General features: G+C 45.6%; 1 protein-coding gene across 1 annotated transcript in view; it reads right to left on the reverse strand.

Moving 5' to 3' along the window:
- LOC118364736 (potassium voltage-gated channel subfamily H member 4) overlaps window positions 1–23,232 on the reverse strand; it is a 35,808-nt gene that overhangs the window by 7,040 nt on the left and 5,536 nt on the right. Inside the window, exons 2-12 of the mRNA XM_035746433.2 lie at window positions 14,863–15,096; window positions 13,791–13,937; window positions 13,509–13,642; window positions 10,939–11,182; window positions 10,212–10,369; window positions 9,302–9,509; window positions 8,527–8,721; window positions 7,492–7,691; window positions 5,862–6,111; window positions 5,345–5,559; window positions 5,200–5,238 (exon numbers count right to left, since the gene is read on the reverse strand). Of these exons, the coding sequence (XP_035602326.1) occupies window positions 5,200–5,238; window positions 5,345–5,559; window positions 5,862–6,111; window positions 7,492–7,691; window positions 8,527–8,721; window positions 9,302–9,509; window positions 10,212–10,369; window positions 10,939–11,182; window positions 13,509–13,642; window positions 13,791–13,937; window positions 14,863–15,096 (2,024 nt within the window). The remainder of the gene's footprint in view (window positions 1–5,199; window positions 5,239–5,344; window positions 5,560–5,861; window positions 6,112–7,491; window positions 7,692–8,526; window positions 8,722–9,301; window positions 9,510–10,211; window positions 10,370–10,938; window positions 11,183–13,508; window positions 13,643–13,790; window positions 13,938–14,862; window positions 15,097–23,232) is intronic.

Here is a 23,232-nt window from a genome sequence, read left to right on the forward strand (position 1 = left end):
GAAAAAGTGACACATGAAATAACTATACAAAATACAAAACAACAAACGGAACGTGAAACCTAATTACAGCCTATTTTTTTTATTTTTATAAAAAATAATTTATTATCTTCAATACCATTCATTCTTTCCAACTCATAATTTACATACATACTCAAATAATAGTATTTTAATTCAACTAAACATAAACCCCAAACAAAACCTCAGGGGAGCATCTTCCCTCCCTGTCACCCTCCAAAATACCTTTCCCTATCTCCCCGTCCCTAATCTATCCTCTTACAAATCTAAATGACACCCAGCCCTAAACCCCCCTTCCACCTCTCCCGAGCAGCATGCTGCCCCCACTTCCTCTCCTCCCTCTTCATCCTCCCCCTCAAATCTCCTTCCACCCTCCTCACTATCCCTTCCACCCCCCCAATCTCTCCCTGTCTTCACCATGTTCTGCCTTGCTTCCCACAGCCCCCGTTTAAAGAGACTCATGAGAAGCCAGAGCAGAAACCTGTCCCTATCCGTCCCTCTCGCTCTCCCTACACCCCTCTCTAATCTGGCCCACGTCAATACAAAATCCCCCTTTACCAAACCTAACAACACCCGTGCCCTAGCCCATACTACTCCGGCAAAGGCACAGTCCCAAAAGACATGGCGCACAGTCTCCTCCCTGCCACAAGAGGATCTTGGACAGGTGGGGGATTGCACCAAACTATACCGGTACAAGATGGAACGTACCGGCAAGCACTTGTGGAGGCTCAACCAATTCAGGTCCTTGAGCCTGTTGTCCAGACCCCGCGCCTGCACTCCCTCCCAGACCACTTCCGAGATGCCCACAACAGGCGCCGGACTCCCTGCCTTTCTGACCTCCTCGTACAGGTGCCTGTGATCTAAACCTACTCGGGCAACTTCAACCTCAGGGTGCGCACGGCAGCTGTTCCGCCCGAGGACCCGTGTTAGACCACACCATTATGCTTCTCGCCTGATATGAGAAAAACACCCGCAGGAGGTAACCGGACGGGTGTATCACTGGCTGAGCAAGCTCCGTTAACAAGAAAGAAACAAAAATTGTGTCCAGCTTGAGGGGGAAATGTGGTACCCCCCTACCTCCCTCCCCGATGGGACAGATCATGCGTGCCCTGGCGACCCACTCGCACCTGCCACTCCACATAAACTGAAACACAAGCCTCACTAGAGGCCTCCTCAGACAAGCCGGCAATGGGTAGATGTATGCCAAATACAAAAGAGACGGCAACACATCCACCTTTAGGACCAGGACTTTGCCCATAAAAGACAAATACCTAGCTTTCCACATTGCTAGCTTCCTCTGTACCACTGCGATACGCATGTTCCAGTTTAGCGTCGCTGAGCCGGAGGTCTCAAAATGGACCCCGAGAATCCTCAGGGCCCCCTCACAGAGAGATAACCCCCCAGGCACATCCGTTCTACCGCGCCATCTTCCGAAAAACTTGACGGAAGACTTTGCATGGTTCAGAACTCCTCCCGACGCTCGGGTGAAATCCCCAAAGATGGCAAGGGACCTTGTCAGGCACTAGTCCTTGCAGAACAGCAAGGAAGTGTCGTTGGCGTACTGTGTCATCTTAACACGCAGCCCACCACTTCCAGGGATCAGCAAGCCTTCCACCCCTGTGTCTGCCCTAATGGCAGCCCCCAGAGGCTCCATGTACAGAACGAAGAGGAGAGCCGAGAGTGGGCACCCCTGCCTGACCCCAGACGAGAGGTCAAAAACGTCACCCAAGTGACTATTTACACTAACTCGGCACCCCGCTCCGACATATAATGTACGAATCCATCCTATAAACTTCTCCCCAAATCCTAATCGACCTAACACTCTGAATAAAAAGGATCTATTCACGCGATCAAAGGCTTTCGCCTGATCTAGCTGCTACCATTAAAGGCAGTCCTCTATCTTCAACCCAAGCGATGGAGTCCCTGATTAACTGTAGGTTCCATCTAATAGAGCGACCCTCTACCCCGCACGTCTAATCCTCATGAACGACGTAGGGAAGGGCTGTGCGCAACCAGTCTGCTAAAACCTTTGCAAGTAGCTTGTAATCTACACACAGCATGGTCAACGGCTGCCAGTTGCCAAGGTCTGTTACTTCCCCCTTCTTATATAAAAGTGACAGCACACCAACAGCCATTGATCCCCCCCGGGACCCCGTCTCAAGGATGGCCTTCAAGACTTCGAGGACCACTGGTCCAAGTATACCCCAAAACATGAGATAAAACTCAGCCGGCAGCCCATCCATCCCAGGCACCTTCCCTTTTCCCATCCTCCTAAGAGCGCTCTCAACCTCTTCTAGTGAGATCTGGGCCTCCATCACTTCTCTAATGTCCTCCGGCAACCGCCTGGACAAGTGTTCTAAAAACACATTTCCCTGCTCTACATCTATTTCCCTTTCCTTAAATAAACCTTGGAAATGATCAGTTGTCACCCTGACCATATCCTCTGGTTCTCTAACTATACTACCATTTTCTTCCCTAACACCATGCATTACCTTCCTACTCTGTCTGGCCCTAACCAACTTAAAGAACATAGCAGAACAAGTCTCATTATGTTCTAGAAAGCCACTATGCGCACGCTCCAGGAAAGCTCGAGCCTTCCGCTCCTGCAACTCCCTGAGCTGCGCCTTTAGGGTTGCGGATCTCTCCCAGTCAAACGACCCGCCGAGGTTGCCTGCCTCGTATTCGAGTTCAATTAACCTTTGGATATGATCCACCTCCCTCCTCTCCTCCCTTTTTTCCCTCTTGCAATACCCTATTATGAAAGCCCTAATCCTCACCTTAACTAATTCCCACCACTCTAACACCCCCTCGCACATGGACCGGAGGCCCTCAAGCCTCCAAAAGAAACCATAAAACCCATCAACAAAAGCCTGCTCCTCCAGCACATCCCGATCTAGCTTCCAGTACCCCCTACCAAAGAGGCAGACTGGCGACCCCACCTGCAGGAGCACCCCGTCGTGATCCGAAAAGAAAACAGGCAACAGCCGCCCAGACAACTTACCCAAAGACCTGGGTACAAAAATATAGTCGAGCCTCCGCTCAACCCCCCTGGAGTTGCGCCATGTAGGACCGTCCATTTTCGGAGTAGCGTGCAGACCACCATCTACCAGACCATGGCAAGCCATTAGCCTGGCAATGGCGCCTGCACTGCTATCCCCCTCTTCCTAAATCTGTATTAAAATCCCCCTATCACTAATTTCCTATTTGTGACACACAGGGGCGTCAGACAGTCCACCATCTCCCTCCTGTCTGCCACCACCTGTGGCCCATACACCACCACTAATCTAAATTTACAATCCCTTATCGTGACATCCACCCCTATAACCCTCCCCTGCATTACCACAAAAGAATCCTCCACTTTTACCTCCCTGTGCCCACACAAAATCCCTACCCCCGATGAGTGCACCCCCCCAACACCCCAAACCGACTCCCCCTTGTCCCACTCCCTCTTAAACCTACTAACATCCCCTCCATCCCTCAGGTGAACCTCAGTGGAGAGATACCCCTCCTCCACCATACCCCTCATCTCTTCCACCAGGGCACTTTCCCCCCAGTCCACTTGCTCTTCCACCGTCTCCTTCTCCACCACTCCTCCCTCACTTTCTTCTCTCTCATGCTCCTCCACTTGGTTGCCTTCTTCCGCCGCTTTTCCTGGTTCTCCTACTCCCGTGCCCTTCTCTCTTCCATCCGCCGCTTCTTGCTCCTCCTCCTTCCTTGTGGCCTTCCCCTTTGGACCTGTACTCTGGTCATGAGGCGTGCTTCCTTCCCCTCCTCTTCTTCCCCCATCCCCCGCTCCTGCTCCCCCCCCCAGCCGCAGACGCATATGACCTCTGACGGGCCGGGAACCACCGCCACAGGTGTGCTGACGAGCCACACCCATGACACGTCTTAGGCTTGTCACAATCCCTCGCCTCGTGTTCCTCAGATCCACAAAATCTGCATTTTCTTGTACTGCAGGAGGCGAATATGTGACCGTAGGCCATACAGCGCCTGCAAAATGGGGGCTGACATGCATAAAACAACGTCCCCCTGTCAGCCCCAAGGGAGAACATAGCAGGAGGATGGAGGTAGCCACCATGTCCCTTTGGGTCCTCTCTGAGGAGGGCCTGGAAGCCTCTCCTCCCATTCCAAAACCCAAGGGAGTCTTTGAGGTGCCTTGCTGAGGAGACGTTATCCATGTATCTCCCCAAAAAAGTCCTCACCTCTTCGTCCTTAACGTAAGGGTTGTAAATGTTGACAGTTACAACCCTAAAGTTATTCTTCGCCAGGCTTGTTATTTCATAGTGGCACATCGGCCTCTCACCTCCCAATGCTCTTGCCCTTCTCAGGATATCATCGTGTTTTTCCTCTGTATATAGTGCCACGTCGTATGCTCCCTCCAACGAGTTGCCTTGGAAACAAAACACGTCCTTCACCGTCACCTTTAGAATCCCCATCAATATTATCCTTCCAAAAGATTCCCGTCCTAAAGGCTCCCACTCCTTTTCCTTCCAAGCAAACCAAATCGTGTTGGCCAGCCCAACCCCAGGGACTGACCGTGTTGATGTATTTAGCACCATCTCCGCAAGGAGAATGGCGCTCGTTCTCTTCTTCCAAAACAAGTAAAAAAGAAAAACCAAAGTGTTTTGGCCTATCTGGTGAAACTACACAGAGACAGGAACAATCACCCACGAAATACAAAGCGAAACCAGGCTACCTAAATAAGGTTCCCAATTAGAGACAACGAGAATTACCTGACTCTGATTGAGAACCGCCTCAGGCAGCCAAGCCCATACAACACCCCTACTCAGCCGCAATCCCAATAATACAAAAACCCCAATACGAAATACAACAACATAAACCCATGTCACACCCTGGCCTGACCAAATAATAAAGAAAACACAAAATACTAAGACCAAGGCGTGACATATTCAAACACTTTGAAAAATGGAATGATGAGTCACAAAGCCTATTCACATCTCAAGGTGTAAATATTTTACTTGGACATTTAGCTTAAAATAATCTGGCTATGACTACAAATGTGCTGAGCTCTGAATTGTTCTGAGCTCTGAATTGTGAAGCTGTGACTTTGTAGATATGTTGGCTGTGGCTGTAGGAGAATTCCTGAGTTATCTGTCAGTAGCAGACTGATAGGTCATAGTAAATCCCCATCTGTAGTATAGTAATAAAAAGGCACACATTTACCTGAGAGAGCCGAGGGGACCGTGAGAACCTTGTCAGCCCCTGGACAGTGAGTCAGAATGAGTCACAATTCCATTACAGTTTACACAGGCCACACAGAGTAAAGTTTGAGTGAGTGAGTGATTGAGTGAGCATGTGTGGTTCTCACCTCTGCCTCGCTGCCCTCTCTCAGGTTGTAAGTGAGGTTGTGGTGGATATCAGAGCTGAAGCGACTGCCATACTCTGGGTAGAGGCCCAGGACCTCCCTCAGGGCACGGACACTGATGTGCTGCAGGTCACAGTAGGTCAGAGCCTTCACGTCCGCATTGGTCTTGATCACCTGGTCTTGCGCTGTCAGGTCTGCCCCAATCAGATCACCTTTGCCTAGAGACAGATTACCCAATTAATAGTCTGAGTTGACTTGATGCTTCTCTCATACACTATAATGACAACATCCATAAGGCTGGGATAACAATTGAGGGATAAAGAAAACTAGCTCCCTATTCCCCGTATAGTGCACTGCTTTACTGGCCAAAAGTATTCCACTATAAAGGGATTAAGATTCCACTTCAGACGCGGCCAAAGAGTTGATAACAGAGACGGAACGCTGACACGAGAGACAGAAAAAGGAAATTATAAAAAGAAAGTGTACTCCAGAGCAAGGAAGTGATTTGTCTAAGACGTACCCAGGATAGCAAGGACCATTTCGTCCTTCAGCACCTCTAGAGACCCAGAGCAGACAAAGTAGTTGGCCTGCAGCGCGTCCCCCTGGCGGATGAGGTACTCTCCCGGGGCACAGAACGAGGTCTTGATGTGCAAGGAGAGGGAGCGCAGACATCCCCGACTGGCCCGCTCAAACACTGGCAGCTGCAGGATGTCCTTGTTCAGGTGCATGGCGATGTCCGCACGCAGTTCGTCTGGGAAGTCATGCAGCAGCTGACAGGAGGAGAGAAGGAGGACTTCAGCACCCACAATGCAATGGTTTTGTATCAGATTACAGATCAGATTGTATCAGATTAGAGGTACCAGAGAGGGACAGTGGTGTCCGAGGATCAAGGCTAAAGGAATGCTCTTGTCATATGAGATGCGAGACAGTATAAACCAAGTTCAACCCTATGAACACTGTGTGGACAGCCAATCAACAGTTATTCACAAACATGTATTCTATGTATTGTTGAAACACACACAATTCTCAGTGAGTATACAATATCTTGTATTTTGTGTTGGACTCTAGCTACATTTTGGCGAGTGGCTACACACTTCAATGTACAGTAGTTGTTTTCACGGAAGCCTTCTTAGATGACTCAAATCTCTACGTATAATGTGCACTGTTGGTCTCTTTCACTAACGCTAGCCTGGCAGTAGCACCAGTTAAGAGGTGTAATACATTTGCAAGTTCTCGGGATCCTTCGTAGCGTCTGTTGTCGCGCCTTCGGCGGAGAATAAATGATGAAGCTGATGTGGAGAGGGTGTAAATGAGTACCAACATGTTTAATCCTATCGCAGTAGTCTAAAATGAACATTTTATGAACTTGTATTTATTCAGGGGAGCCCAAGTGAGACCATGGCCTCATTCACAATGGTGCCCTAAGTACAAACACCTTCTCACAAACAGGAAGAAAAATGTGCATTGCAAATAAATAAAAAATAACCACACCTCAACACCACAATATCAACAAATAATACTCGAGAATCAATCGAAACAACTGCAATCCCAAACTGCCGAATCAAGGTGAAAATAATTTTGTAGGTCGTTCCAACAATAGGGAGCACTTTTAGCCAATACGAGATCTAAGCCCATCACTGTGAACAAAAGACTACTTTCTAAAAGAACCAATCTAACCTCATTGGGCAGAGACTGAGAGAAAATTGGGAAATAAAGGTGGAGATGACCTAGATGTAAAATGACATGTCTGATTTAGAATCCGCCATCCAACACGGAGACACGACTAGACCTCGAGGCCATTCATGTCTGAATGTGACAATACACACCCACACTGTCAACACCATCTGATCGAAAGACCTTGGCAGTGATACAAAAGGTTTCTTTCGAAAAGATTTCTTTCGAAAACTACTCCCAACATAAGGTGTACTCTTTCTGAAAGGCTAATTATTTACATCTGAAAATATATAAAGACCAGTCTGTCAGTACAGTATGTTTGTCTACCCTAATGGCTGCATCCCAATGGTCCATCGTTATCCTAAAGTGTGCACTTGCCCACTCCCCATCAGGGATTTGAAAGCATTGGATTGTTGTAATCATTGGCCGGAGTTTGTTACCACCATTGTTAAAGTAATATGTGTCATGTGACCCACCTCGTTGGCGTTGATGCCATTGTTGACAGACCAGGTGGTCTGGAAGTACTCCAACATCCTCTGTTTCAGCAGCTGGGGCAGACGGTGCACACGGATAAAGTCCTTGATGTCCTTCATACGCGTGTGGTAGAGCGAGCGACGAGAGTACATGCGCTGGATAATGGCCGTCACGTTACCGAAGACCACTGCATGCATCAGGGCTGCAGGTCGGAAGAGGAACAGGGAACATTGGGGTCAAGGAGTATTACAAGATTACTCATTTGAGCTCAAAGCACACACATATGCAGAAGAGAGTCATACCCAGCCATCACCATGCCGTAAGACTTTTTTAAAGAGATTTGTGAAGACATCTTAATAAGTGTTTTCAAGAAGTCTTTATAAGACAGCTTGTGTCTCAAGATGTCTACTAACACTGCCTCACTTCCAATGAACTTACCCCGATGAGCATGATGGAGATGAACTTATCCCCATGAGCATGGTGCAGATGAACTTATCCCCATGAGCATGGTGCAGATGAACTTATCCCCATGAGCATGATGCAGATGAACTTATCCCCATGAGCATGATGCAGATGGACTTATCCCCCATGAGCATGGTGCAGATGAACTCATCCCCATGAGCATGATACAGATGAACTTATCCCCATGAGCATGGTGCAGATGAACTTATCCCCATGAGCATGGTGCAGATGAACTTATCCCCATGAGCATGGTGCAGATGAACTTATCCCCATGAGCATGATGCAGATGGACGTATCCCCCATGAGCATGGTGCAGAGGAACTTATCCCCATGAGCATGATACAGATGAACTTATCCCCATGAGCATGATGCAGATGAATGTATCCCCCATGAGCATGATGCAGATGAACTTATCTCCATGAGCATGATACAGATTAACTTATCCCAATGAGCATGATGCAGATGAACTTATCCCTCATGAACATGATGCAGATGTACTTATCCCCATGAGAACATTGCAGATGCAATTATTCCCCATGAGCATGATGCAGCTGGCATGATACAGATGGACTTACCCCCCATGAGCATGATGCAGATGGAGAAGATCTTCTCAGCATCTGTGTTGGCACACACATTTCCAAAGCCCACACTGGTGAGGCTGCTCAGGGTGAAGTAGAGGGAGGCGATATAGGCACTGGGCATGGAGGGGCCGCCCATCGTACTGTTGATGTACGGGGTCTCCAACCTCTTCCCGAGCTCCTGCAGCCAGCCTGGAGAGTACAGCATGACATGGTGGACAGAGAGTGGGAGAGGGAGGGAGAAAGAGAGAGGGAGGGAGGGAGGGCAAAGAGAGAGGAGGAGAAAAAGGAAAATGTATTTCAGGGATCTGATAGAAGTCCCATGAAAGAGATTTGGTTGTTTTTTCCTTTGTGTCTGCTTGACTCTCCATCCAGAGGTGATATTACAGAGTGTGAGGCATTCTTGCTGGGAGTTAAATCAGCCAAACAGTCTCTGTCCATTACTCTGTGACCTACACTTGTTGTGAGGTTGACTGGGAGGGTGTTATGGAGGGTGATGGACTGAGAGACCAGTTCAGAAGCATTTAGGCTTGTCCAGGGACCGAGTGTGCAAGGGGGCCTTAGCATCTAGCTGTCAGGCAAGTGAAACGAGTTACTATGTAACAGACACATGTAGAGGAAATAGTGGTCACACATGGCTGCTTCCTACAGTAAGCCGAGGTGCTCGACAAAAGGAAACGTTCTGTTGATGTGTCTACTGTGTGAGAGTGGTGCAACAACCACACACAATATACAAACATTCACACCCAAACACTCACAAACAGGCGCTCACCTATATCCCAGGTGACAGGGTCACTGCTCTCTATCTCCTTGCGGCCGATGACATACCAGACGCAGGCCATCCAGTGGGCAAGCAGGGCGAACACAGACATGAGCAGGGTCAGGACCACAGCACTGTACTGGGAGTAACGGTCCAGCTTCTGTAGCAACCGCAGCAGCCGCAGCAAACGCACTGTCTTCAGGAGGTGGACCAGCGAGGTCTGGACAGGAGGTAAACAGACATGTTTACATGCTACGATTCATGTATAGATGACCATTTGCATTGTGACAAGTGTAAAGGTCAAAAGACGTTAGAGGGTTGAGTCATAGTCCGGTTAAAGTCGTCAGACATTATAATACAGTATAGACGATCTATCCTCTGTACTGAAATGATATCTCCAGGGACACGGTCTAGCTGAGATGCAATGAGCAAACATTCCTCCTACCACTCCAATATCCCACTTCCCCCCAGAGGCTAAAGATGCATTCATCCGTAAAGAACAGCACATCTCTTGGAAAGCTTGAGAAACAAATGATTGGTGGAAAAAGGAGCAGTTGAACAGTGTCACATCTCAGAAGCCCAGGTAAGATTAAGTGAGAAGGCTATTGGCTGAGATTTTAACAGTGAGACAGAGAGAGAGCGATGGGGAGTGCAGCTAGTGGATAGGGGGAGGGACACTGGAGAGAAGGAAGGAGCAGTCAATAAAGCATGGAGGTGGCAAGACCTAATCCGTTACAATTCAATGCTCAGGGGAAATAAAGAGGACCAACAACATATTTTAAGAGGGAAAACGATTATTCTGGGAAGGGCTATCAAACAAGCACTGTCTGTTCAAGATAGGATAAGGAACTGCATACACACGCAAAGCCAAATGCCCATGACACCCATACATGCACAGTCGGTGACACCCATACAAACTCACCACTGTGATGTTGAAGGCGTAGAGGAGGTCAAAGGGCAGAGCAGCAATGAGGTCTATAAAGAACCAGGTGCCACAGTAATGGAGGTAGATTGAGCGGGCATCGTACACCACCTGACCCGACTGACTCACGAAGGTGGTCCTAAAGTTCAGGATGATATCTGGGGAGGAACAGAAAGCAAACCCAGCAGGACATGAGCAAAATAATATTTTATCCTTTACTCAAATACACAACAAGTGTGTAAGGTGAGTGGATAGGCTACTACGTTCCAGCATTTTTTCAGGTGAGCTGTAAATGCTAATTATGGCATGACACCAGCGGTTTAGAATAACACACGATGTGATGACAATTTTGTACATGAATGTCACTGCACATAATTACCATTTCCTCAACTTAAAAAAGCCTGAGCCCCATCACAGCTGTTTTAGGATCACACATCCATCGGAGACAGGAAGTCTCTAATTGTTGGCTCAAAATGGGAGCTGTAACCAGGGGTGACACAGACACCATGATGAGTTGGTAATGCAGGTGGGTGAGCGAGTACAGTCAAGTGTGACCGATTTCCAAGGTAACACCCACTGCCACAGCAGGAAAGAACTGTTATTGATCAACTATATACCAGAGGAGCTAGATACTGGTGCCAATTCATTTAGCCACCGGAGTGATATGACATTTACCATTGGAGTACTATGTTGCCACTCTCAGTACTGTTACACAACAGTATGTTACCTAGAATGAAGAGCATTTCCACTGCGATGTCACTGGCAATGGTGCTACGGGAGTCCCAGTCGGTGTCGTCCTGGTGACTGACGAAGCAGACATTGAAGGGCACGGTGACCGCCACGTAGAAGGTAGCCAGGAGGATCAGCCAATCCCACAGGGCCTTGGATACGCTGTAGTGGAGCAGGATGAAGCGGGACTTCTGCACCGCCGCCACCTTGTACTCTGGGAGAGAGTGCTTCTGGAATACACTCTGCAGGGAGACAGGGGCCAAGGGTCACAGGTCATAGGTCCCAGGTCACAGACAAAGCCCAAGACACCACAGTGGCACTTGTACTTATGAGAGCATCTCAAGAATGCAATGACACCTAATTGCCCTAGCGACATCAAAATCAGTGTCTGCACTCCCTTGGCCCCAATCCAAACTCCTCTGTGGCACAAGAGAGGAGAAGTAAATGTTCCGCCTCCCTACCACTGAGGAAGTACAGTTCCCGCTCAGCCCAGTCAAAACTGTTCGCTGCTCTGGCTCCCCAATGGTGGAACACACTCCCTCACGACGCCAGGACAGCGGAGTCAATCACCACCTTCCGGAGACACCTGAAACCCCACCTCTTTAAGGAATACCTAGGATAGGATAAAGTAATCCTTCTCACCCCCTTAAAAGATTTAGATGCACTATTGTAAAGTGGCTGTTCCACTGGATGTCATAAGGTGAATGCACCAATTTGTAAGTCGCTCTGGATAAGAGCGTCTGCTAAATGACTTAAATGTAATGTAAATGTTCCTTTTAGGAATAAAGGACGTCAAATCAAATCAGAGTTTATCGGTAGCGTACTGTCACGCCCTGGCCTTAGTATTCTGTGTTTTCATTAGTATTTTGGTGAGGCCAGGGTGTGACATGGGGATTTATGTGGTTTGTTTTGTCTGGGGTTGTTTGTAGTTATGGTATTGTGGTTAGAGCAGTACTCTAGGTAAGTCTATGGTTGCCTAGAGTGGTTCTCAATCAGAGGCAGGTGTTTATCGTTGTCTCTGATTGGGAACCATATTTAGGCAGCCATATTCTTTAGGTCTCTTGTGGGTGATTGTTCCTGTCTTTGTGTTTGTGGAACCAGCTAGGACTGTTTTGGTTTTTTCACAGTTCTTGTTTTGTAGATTGTTGTACTTTCATCTTTATTAAAGATGTACAAAACTAACCACGCTGCATTTTGGTCTGCCTCTCTTTCCCCAGAAAACCATTACACGTACACAGTTTAGCAGATGGTATAGCTGGGCGCAGCAAAATAATGGTGTTACTAGCACCTAACAGTGAAGTAAAATGTCAAGCAATTACCCAAATAAACAAAAATCAAGAAATATCTTAAGGGTTCAATGGCATCTTTTAAAGACAGAAATAACCATCATGCAATTCGTGGCCATAGGCTCACAGCAGTAGTAACTGCAGAAACAGTAGCAGGTACTCTAACAGGCCTGGGGATCAAATGGAAGCTCATTTGACAATACATGAAAGACGGTAGAGACAATTATCAACATGTTCTGTTCGACACATATGCAGAACCACTGACTTTATCCTCCATAAATGACCCAGTATGAGGGAGATGAACTATGGATGAGGTACTATGGAGATCCCTTGAGGTAATGAGATCTGAAAGTAAATTCCCTCTGTCGTTCTTCAACATGACTAGAGAGGCCGCTGAATAGGTCAGCAGAACCTCCAAGTGGGAACCCTTGGTGGGATAATAGCTGGGTACATTATGGGAGATAATTACTTGGTAATTGCACATGGAGGATTTAGATGCACAACAACAACTGGATGCGTACAGAACTGTCACAGCAAAAGCGCATGTTAGAAACTTTTTCAAACCATGCCACATAGTTCATGCTGTTGTCAATGGTAACCTCATTTTTTACAAAATCTTTAAAAAACTGATCACCATCAAGTATGTAAAAGGTAGGATTTGGAAAGAGTGAATTGTCATACATTTCATTGATATTTGAAAGTTTTAAGTCTCTCAGCATTTAACGGTACAATTGACGTATCTTTAAACAACAACTACCTCATATAAGACGTGTTTAAGAGAGGAAGAGGGAAAAGGTTGAAAATCCTAGGTTCTATCTGTCCACTGCTGTGTCGTACGGTGACCTCTCTTCCAGTACTTTCCTTTAATTAGTGAGGTGATACCCCAGCTTTCCCATGTCCCAATCTACAAAAGGCCACACTGCATCTCTCTGTTGCTCTATATATACCAGCACTACAAAGACCACACACAGCAGACCGGAGCTTCAAAGGCTGCCTGATCAATTCCTCTATCTGGGCCAAGCTCAACCTTCCTCAAATGGATAGGTAAATGTCACCTTGCTCTTATATGCTCCCTAACACGTCTGCTCAAATATGTTTTCATTCGAATGCGGTAAGAATGTGATTTTACATGTGGTATGAAAACAAATGACGTCATGTTTCAGAAAGCAGTTGGTAATATAACGAAATGATGCCTTTCCTCTGAAGAAACACTTCCTTTTTGTTGTTGTAAATGAGTCAATACACTCTACTGTACAGTACAGTGAGATCCCGGGGAACTCACATTGGGCAGTTTCCCCTTGCCCCTCTTGGAGAACTGGTTGGTGAGGTGGTACAGGACAGTCCTTCCCCTCTCCCTGGCTTGGGAAAAGTGGGAAGTGCTGCGTTTTCTGCTCTGATGTGCGTCCTCTGAGATGCCTGATGACATAAGGACAATAATGAGAATGGGTCTTTACACTTTTGAAAGCATTCCTTTTATGCAGTCATCGTAGAAAGTACCATAGTCTAAACGTATAAACGGTTCAATATAGGTGTAAGACATGGTGTTGCAGAGTTAGTAGGATACCTGTGGCCTCCACCCGTCTCCTGTTGCTGTGCTGGTGGCTTTTTCCGTACGACTCAGTGACATCCTTGAAGGAGAAAAGGAATAGAACCACTTCGCCCTTCTCATTCTTAATTGGCACGATGTCAAGAAGGCACCAGAATGGTTCTCCTGCGGAAGCGACATTTACAGAAGAAGTTAGATTTCGTGGTGTTCAAATGTTTTCAGCGGGGACCCAATTTTCTCCCGCCAAAACGTCTGGGGAACCCAATTCTTTTCCCAATAATTTCTCACGACCCAATCCCATCCCACCCCAAATCTAATGACACAACCTACAACATCTGTAAATGTATATGTTTACGTCGACAAATATCCTTCAATTCATTGCGTTTTCATCTCTTATCAAAATGAAAATGAACCAAAATACATTGACTCAATAAAATTGTGTTTTTCAAATGATCTTTCTCAAAATGCTTGTATTATTGTCCCCTTAAATAATCTGCACTCTTAATTTAAATGACTTTGAATACCACTGAGTTCAATTATAATGTCACGTGGAGTTGAGCACTGTATTTTACTCGACTCCCTCTTCATATTGTGCAGACGTGAACTTGGTGTATGTTGCATCCTCTGTGTCACGTTCTGACCTTTTTTGTTTTGTATTTATTTTAGTATGGTCAGGGCGTGAGTTGGGTGGGCAGTCTATGTTTGTTTTTCTATGTTTTGGGGTATTTCTATGTTTCGGCCTAGTATGGTTCTCAATCAGAGGCAGGTGTCATTAGTTGTCTCTGATTGAGAATCATACTTAGGTAGCCTGGGTTTCCCTGTGTGTTTGTGGGTGATTGTTCCTGTCTCTGTGTTTGCACCAGATAGGACTGTTTAGGTTTTCGCACATTTATTGTTTTGTTAGTTATTTCATGTCTAGTTCCTTTATTAAAGAACATGAATAACCACCACGCTGCATTTTGGTCCGCTTCTCCTTCACCACAGGAAAACCCTTACACTCTGTCCATAGTTCTAAAAATACATTCAAAAAAGATAGATCTGGTTGGATGATGCTGTATGGAGGGCCACCATGTGTTGACTGAATGCTCACCGTTCTTCATATAGAAGCACACCTCCCCCTGGTACTCCTGCTGTCCCTCCAGGGCCTTGTCCACCTGTTGCCTCACCCTCTCACTGGTCTCCGCCCCGTGCAGGAAGCGACACGTGCACGTTTTCTGCATCACCTCAGTGCGCACAAACCCTGTCAGCTCGCAGAAGCCGTCCGAGCAGTACACGATGGGGTAACCTTGGCGACCCTGGGCATTCCCAAGAAGGAAGTTGCTGTCTGTGGAAAGCAAGGAGAGAAAATTAGAGACACGATGTACTGTACCCTAACTCTGTCTGCGTAATGATTGCTGTATAAGTGGTCAACCAATTATTTCTGTCCCTCGAGTACACTGTGTGATTCAGACATTAAATGGATGAATGTCCTTGCCCCTGGATGCTGAATTAGGCTATGTAATTAACAATCAAGCTTTGTGTTGAATACAGCCATCCATGAAGGTGGAACATAGCGTCAGGGATTCAGTCGATTTCAGGTTTCTTTCTGAATCTCTCTCTCCTCCCACTTTTCTCCTCTCAGGGTCTATTTCATCCTTTAGCTGTCTGAAAAAGAGCTCTGTCTGTCTCGGTCTCAGTCTAACTAACTAACTAACTAACTAACTAGCACATAGAACCCACCCACAACAGCCTGTAGGGACATCAGAGCAGGCTTTGAAGTTTAGGCCTGTGAAGTCTGGTGGATGTGATAGGAGAGAAGAGGGGACCCAGTTCACTCTATGGGGGCCCACAGCCCAGGGGGCGCCCAGCAGGCGCCTGGGGACACTAATGGGGATAGGAAATGAGCAGCATGTGTAGTATCCTCACATCCTCCTGCCCATGTAACCAAAGACAGCGCCAGCCAATCACAGGACAGGCTGGAGCTTCTGATTCAGTAGCTGCCTTTTGATTCTGTCAGGCTCTACTGAAATACCAAACACTTCTCAGAGCTGCTCCCATCTGTTGAACTGTGCAGGCACATGTACTTTCAGCAGTAAGAATACAGGTGCGATGTGCCCAGGTCACGTTTCAGCTATGAATCATTTGTGTTGTGTTGTTCTATTTGCGTCTTAGTCATTTAGCAGACACTCTTATCCAGAGCGACTGAGTGTGTTCGTCTTCATCACAGACACTATCAGCAAAAAAAAGTCAAGCGCAAGTGTTAGTTCACAAAAGGCACGGGTGTTATAGTTCTTTATAGACGTCTTTATTTTTATGGGAGGACGGAGGGTGCTGTGGGATTATTTAACACACTCAGTTTTTTGTTAAAATTTGATTTGCTTGATTTAAATGTACCTCTATTCATCTGCTATTTACCTGCTTCCTCTGTTCAGAGAGAGAACATCGTTGTGTATTTGGGACAGCTGTAAACATTTATGAATGATATATTCCTCCATAGTGAGTTGAACAACTCATCTCCATAAAATAAATGTTTTGCAGGCAGCTGTCAAACGGACCTTCTCCTGCCCCTCTGTTCCACCCTTTCTAAAGGGCAAAGTAGACCGTAGTGTAGCACAGCTCCTCATTGTGCAGAGACAATTGCCCATCACAGATGTCTCCCACAATCCAATGCCTGTCCTTTGTCACCTGTCCCCAACTATCAAGTCCATTGGGTCACTGCTGTATAGAGTTTCATAGGAAATGATTCCACTGACTGAATTCAATTCCATAATTTATCTATTCATCCACTGCTCTTCCACACAGGGGGGGTTTGAGTTGGACAAGACAGAATTTCGTGGTCAGAGTTTCCTATTCTCGCTGTACATGTGATGATGGTCTGATCGTACCCTGTCAATCAATACACTAATGATCTCCGTTTATTATTAGATGCGCAGTGCGTAAACACCGAGGTCACAGTTTGAAAGTCTTTACATAAGCAGCCCATTATCATTAGCTTATCTGAATAAGTCCTCCATGAGACACAAGGACAAATTAGACATTTGCATTGACAATACTGCAGATGTTGTGGCAGATAAGTATTACATACACACTTAGTAGACAAGTCGAATTGATCATTAGTTCACACGGAGTGGTGAAGAGGACCTAAGTGCTCCAGATCTCTTGTTAAGTTAACTCTGTCATTTGAGGCGAGCCACAGTCCGACCCCCAGCCTACACTCGCCTACTGAGCCATGCACGGTGTTGTTGAAAGGTGTATAGATGGAGGATATCTGTAGATTGAGGTAGGTTGTATACTGTTACCGTATACAGAATTTCCTGTCGAGAAAGACGTCATTTTTTAAGACATTTTACAAGGCAAGTCAGTTCAGAACAAATTATTATTTACAATGAATGGAATTTTTACCTTGTCAGCTCGGGGGTTCAATCCAACAACCTTTTGGTTACTGGCCCAACGCTCTAACCACTCGGCTACCTGCCGCCGCAAAAACATCAAACTCCTGAAATGTCAGTCTCTTAACTGACTAATTAGTACAGATGCTACATGCGACTTTATGTGCCCAGGATTGGGTTGCCATAGCAATTTGTAATTGTTTTAATAAAAAACATATGGCAAAGCTGTTATTTCCAGAGGGAGGAGGTGACCAGGGTACAGTCCCTTTTTAATACAGGAAGAACACAAATAGATTCGCAATAAGTTAATCCTACGGGAAAACATACTGATTATTAAACAACTGGAGCAGCATTTGGACCAATAGAGTTTTTTTTTTTTTTACAGTAGCTTCATGATCATCATTGTTACTTGGCTTAGACTGATACAGACAAGTGAAACAAGGTTGTTTTTCTAAACCAAAGCAAACAGATGGTAAGCTCTTTCTCCAACATGACTCTATTATTATGCTCAAATGCATCCAGTCTACCAGTCTCTCTCTCTCTCTCTCTCTCTCTCTCTCTCTCTCTCTCTCTCTCTCTCTCTCTCTCTCTCTCTCTCTCTAAGAGCTTCTATTTCTCTTTGCTAAAGCTTTCATTGTTGTTCATGCACTAGCTTCGGTAATTGACATCAGGTGACGAAGAGCAAAACCCAATCCAAGCAAAAAGCCAGGCCCTTTGCGTCAATCACAACAACAATAATCACAATTTGTGAATTGAAATGGAGGGGAAATGCTATTAAATAATTGTATGCCTCAATGAGGAGGGGAAAGCTGTGTGTAGCTCCCAGCCCACACAGATAATTAGACTGAATCATTTTGTGGCGCAACAACAAGACAACAATGAAAGATTTAGCCTTCTGCTGTGCACACAAATACAACTATTACTGTGTAAACACTGTAATCGATAACTCCGCTCTGACATCCCGGTACCATAATCCACAGAGTAGAACCTGAAATGTACATATACATGGGAATAACTGTACAAGGTGTACTGTACGTTCCTACTGTATATAGTAGTTTGTCTGCATTCTGGCAACGACTAAATAATGTATTAAGAGTGAAATGAGAAATGATATAATGGATCGTTATAGAGGGAACTTTCCTTTATTACAGCGTGTTATAGTCCACCAGACATTGGGATGGGATTGATGGAGTTACTTATCAGCCTACTTTTACAGAGAGTGGATGACTGATATCGATACCCAGATGCTGTTTGATTGGCGTTTAACTCATGCATAATTAACTGTAATTTATGTCGTTGCTCACATGTTGGGATCACTTGGCTGTCACTTTCATTCATTCTGTAATTGCTTGGTCTATTCACGTTAAACAAAGGAGAGGGTAATTTAGTTGAGGGAGGCAGTCATACATACAGTGGGGCAAAAAAAAGGATTTAGTCAGCCACCAATTGTGCAAGTTCTCCCACTTCAAAAGATGAGAGAGGCCTGTAATTTTCATCATAGGTAAACTTCAACTAGACAAAATGAGGGAAAATTTTAATGAATTAATTTGCAAATTATGGTGGAAAATAAATATTTGGTCAATAACAAAAGTTTATCTCAATACTCTTCACAAGGTTTTCACACACTGTTGCTGGTATTTTGGCCCATTCCTCCATGCAGATCTCCTCTAGAGCAGTGATGTTTTGGGGCTGTTGCTGGGCAACACGGACTTTCAACTCCCTCCAAAGATTTTCTATGGGGTTGAGACCTGGAGACTGGCTAGGCCACTCCAGAACCTTGAAATGCTTCTTACAAAGCCACTCCTTCGTTGCCCGGGCGGTGTGTTTGGGATCATTGTCATGCTGAAAGACCCAGCCACATTTCATCTTCAATGCCCTTGCTGATGGAAGGAGGTTTTCACTCAAAATCTCACGATACATGGCCCCATTCATTCTTTCCTTTACACGGATCAGTCGTCCTGGTCCCTTTGCAGAAAAACAGCCCCAAAGCATGATGTTTCCACCCCCATGCTTCACAGTAGGTATGGTGTTCTTTGGATGCATCTCAGCATTCTTTGTCCTCCAAACACGATGAGTTGAGCTTTTACCAAAAAGTTATATTTTGGTTTCATCTGACCATATGACATTCTCCCAATCTTCTTCTGGATCATCCAAATGCTCTCTAGCAAACTTCAGACGGGCCTGGACATGTACTGGCTTAAGCAGGGGGACACGTCTGGCACTGCAGGATTTGAGTCCCTGGCGGCGTAGTGTGTTACTGATGGTAGGCTTTGTTACTTTGGTCCCAGCTCTCTGCAGGTCATCCACTAGGTCCCCCCGTGTGGTTCTGGGATTTTTGCTCACTGTTCTTGTGATCATTTTGACCCCACGGGGTGAGATCTTGCGTGGAGCCCCAGATCGAGGGAGATTATTAGTGGTCTTGTATGTCTTCCATTTCCTAATAATTGCTCCCACAGTTGATTTATTCAAACCAAGCTGCTTACCTATTGCAGATTCAGTCTTCCCAGCCTGGTGCAGGTCTACAATTTTGTTTCTGGTGTCCTTTGACAGCTCTTTGGTCTTGGCCATAGCGGAGTTTGGAGTGTGACTGTTTGACTGTGGACATGTGTCTTTTATACTGATAACAAGTTCAAACAGGTGCCATTAATACAGGTAACGAGTGGAGGACAGAGGAGCCTCTTAAAGAAGAACAGTTACAGGTCTGTGAGAGCCAGAAATCTTGCTTGTATGTAGGTGACCAAATACTTATTTTCCACCATAATTTGCAAATAAATTCATAAAAAATCCTACAATGTGATTTTCTGGATTGTTTTTCTCATTTTGTCTGTCATAGTTGAAGTGTACCTATGATGAAAATTACAAGCCTCTCTCATCTTTTTAAGTGGGAGTACTTGCACAATTGGTGGCTGACTAAATACTTTTTTGCCCCACTGTACATTTCATGTTGCAAATCCACCCACTCGTTGTCGCGCATGATATTAGAATATTGGTGTCATAGGTCATAGGTTGAAGTCAATTATCTATTGTACACTGTGTGGGCTCCCGAGTGGCGCAGCAGTCTAAGGTGCACAATTGGCCCAGTGTGGTCAGGGTTAGGGTTTGGCCAGGGTAGGCCATCATTGTAAATAATAATTTATTCTTAACTGATTTGCATAGTTAAATAAAGGTTCAATAAAAAATAAAAATAAGGAAGCTTCCCAGAACTCAGAGAGAAGAATGTCAAAGTTTTGGACTATTTTATCAGCTCCCTACAGACATTTCAAGCTCCGACTACATCTCTTCCCTTTGGATCACGGCTCCCTGCACCTCCCACTTCCCCCAGACCGGTTCAGTCTTGTCCATTAAAGCTTTTGGCCAGCTCCTCCACCCACACCATGACACGGAGGGCCTGTAACCACCAAACTTGTGAAAAACATTATTCTGACTCTGTATTTGTGTGGGTGTGTGTGTGCAGCCTGGTCTCATAGACTAGACGTATTAGTATGATATGTAACATTTGGTATGCTTACATGAGACAGCAGTCTACTTATTAAGGGAAAAACGAAAGTTGGGTGGTTGGTCAGGGTGGATGGGTAGGCAGGTGTATAATGCGAAAGTCTAGCAACCCAAAGGTAACATGTTTAAATGTCATTATGGACAACATTAGCATTTTAGCTAATTAGCAACTACTTAGCATGTTAGCTAACCCTTCCCATAACCTTAATTTATTAGTTTATTGTACTTTTTACCCATTTTTCTCCCCAATTGGTAGTCTAAGTCTTGTCCCATCGCTGCTACTCCCATATGGACTCGTGAGAGGTGAAGTTCGAGAGCCATGCGTCCTCCGAAACACGATCCAGCCAAGCTGCATTGCTTCTTGACACAGTGCTCGCTTAACCTGTAAGTCAGCCACATGTGTTGGAGGAAACAACGTATAATAGCTACCGAAGTCAGCGTGCAGCGTGCATGCGACCAGCCCGCCACAGTCGTCGCTAGAGCGTGATGGTACAAAGACATCACGGCCAGCCAAACCCTTCCCTAACACGGACGATGCTGGGCCAATTGTGCACCGCCTCATGGGTCTTCCAGTCTCAGCTGGCTGCGACACAGCCTGGGATCGAACCCGGGTCTGTAGTTACACCGCCTTAGACCGCTGTGCCACCTTAGTCACCGAGCTAACGTTAGCGATAGCCACCTAGCCCCCTAGCTAACGTTAGCCACAACAGATTGGAATTCAGTACATATCATACATTTTACAAATCTGTAGCATATTGTATGAATTGCAATGCATTGCATATCACACAAATTGTAAATCATAACATATCATACGAAATGGGATGATGGACATCCACAAATGAATACATACCATATGAAACGTAACATATCTTATCATCCTAATTGGAGTGTCCTGGGTTTACATTTACTATGTTACATCTACTCCTGAGTCCAGGTTGGTGTGTGTGTGTGAGTGTCAGTGTGTGTAATAGAGAGACTGTGAGTGTGTTTGTCGACACACTGAATTCATTAACTCAGCCAGGACACAGATCGTCGGCCACACGCTAGCATAATGTCATGTCCCACTTCTTGTAACCCACTGAGAAGAGCGTGACCCGATCTGACCATGGGAAAGTGCATCATGTAGCTTGGACAGTAGTCCATTAGTGACATATACTTGTTGTACAAAGCGTTAGGAACACCTTCCTAATATTGAGTTGCCCCCCCTTTTTGCCGTCAGAACAGAACAGGACTCTACAAGGTGTCGAAAGCATTCCGCAGGGACGCTGGCCCATGTTGACTACAACGATTCCTACAGTTGTGTCAAGTTGGTTGGATGTCCTTTGAGTGGTGGACCATTTTTGATACACACGGGAAACTGTTGAGAGTGAAAAACCCAGCAGCATTGCAGTTCTTGACACACTAAAAACGGTGCGCCTGGCACCTACTACCATACCCCGTTCAAAGGATCTTTTGTCATGTCCATTCAACCTCTGAATGGCACACATACAGTGGCAAGAAAAGTATCTGAGCCCTTTTCCAATGACCTGGATTTCTGCATAAATTGGTCATAAAATTTGATCTGATCTTCATCGAAGTCACAACAATAGACAAAACACAGTTTGCTTAAACTAATAACACACCAACAATTATAGGTTGTCATGTCTTTACTCAACACACCGTATAAACATTCACAGTGCAGGGTGGAAAAAGTATGTGAACCCTCGGATTTAATAACTGGTTGACCCTCCTTTGGCAGCAATAACCTCAACCAAAGTTTTCTGTAGTTGTGGATCAGACCTGCACAACGGTCAAGAGGAATTTTGGACCATTCTTCTTTACAAAACTGTTTCAGATCAGCAACATTCTTGGGAAGTCTGGTGTGAACCGCTCTTTTGAGGTCATGCCACAGCATCTCAATCGGGTAGAGGTCATGACTCTGACTGAGCCACTCCTGAAGGCATATTTTCTTCTGTTGAAGCCATTCTGTTGTTGATTTACTTTTGTGTTTTGGGTCGTTGTCCTGTTGCATCGCCCAACTTCTATTGAAGTTCAATTGTCGGACAGATAGCCTTACATTCTCCTGCAAAATGTCTTGATAAACTTGGGAATTCATTTTTCTGTTGATGATAGCAAGCTGTCCAAGGCCCTGAGACAACAAAGCAGTCCCAAACCATGATGCTCCTCCACCATACTTTATAGTTGGGATGAGGTTTTGATGTTGGTGTGCTGTGCCTTTTTTTCTCCACACATAGTGTTGTGTTCCTTCCAAACAACTCAACTTTAGTTTCATCTGTCCACAGAATATTTTTGCCAGTTGCACTGTGGAACATCCAGATGCTCTTTTGCGAACTTGTTTTTTTTGGACATCAGTGGCTTCTTCCGTGGTGTCCTACCATGAACACCAATCAAATGTAGTGTTTAACGTATCATAGACTCGTCAACAGAGATGTTGGCATGTTCCAGTCTTTAGCTGACACTCTAGGATTCTTCTTAACCTCATTGAGCATTTTGCGCTGTACTGTAGCAGTCATCTTTGCAGGACGGCCACTCCTAGGGAGAGTAGCAACAGTGCTGAACTTCCTCCATTTATAGACAATTTGTCTTACCATGGACTG

This window comes from Oncorhynchus keta, chromosome 32 (assembly GCF_023373465.1).
Source record: "Oncorhynchus keta strain PuntledgeMale-10-30-2019 chromosome 32, Oket_V2, whole genome shotgun sequence".
Lineage (NCBI taxonomy): Eukaryota > Metazoa > Chordata > Actinopteri > Salmoniformes > Salmonidae > Oncorhynchus > Oncorhynchus keta.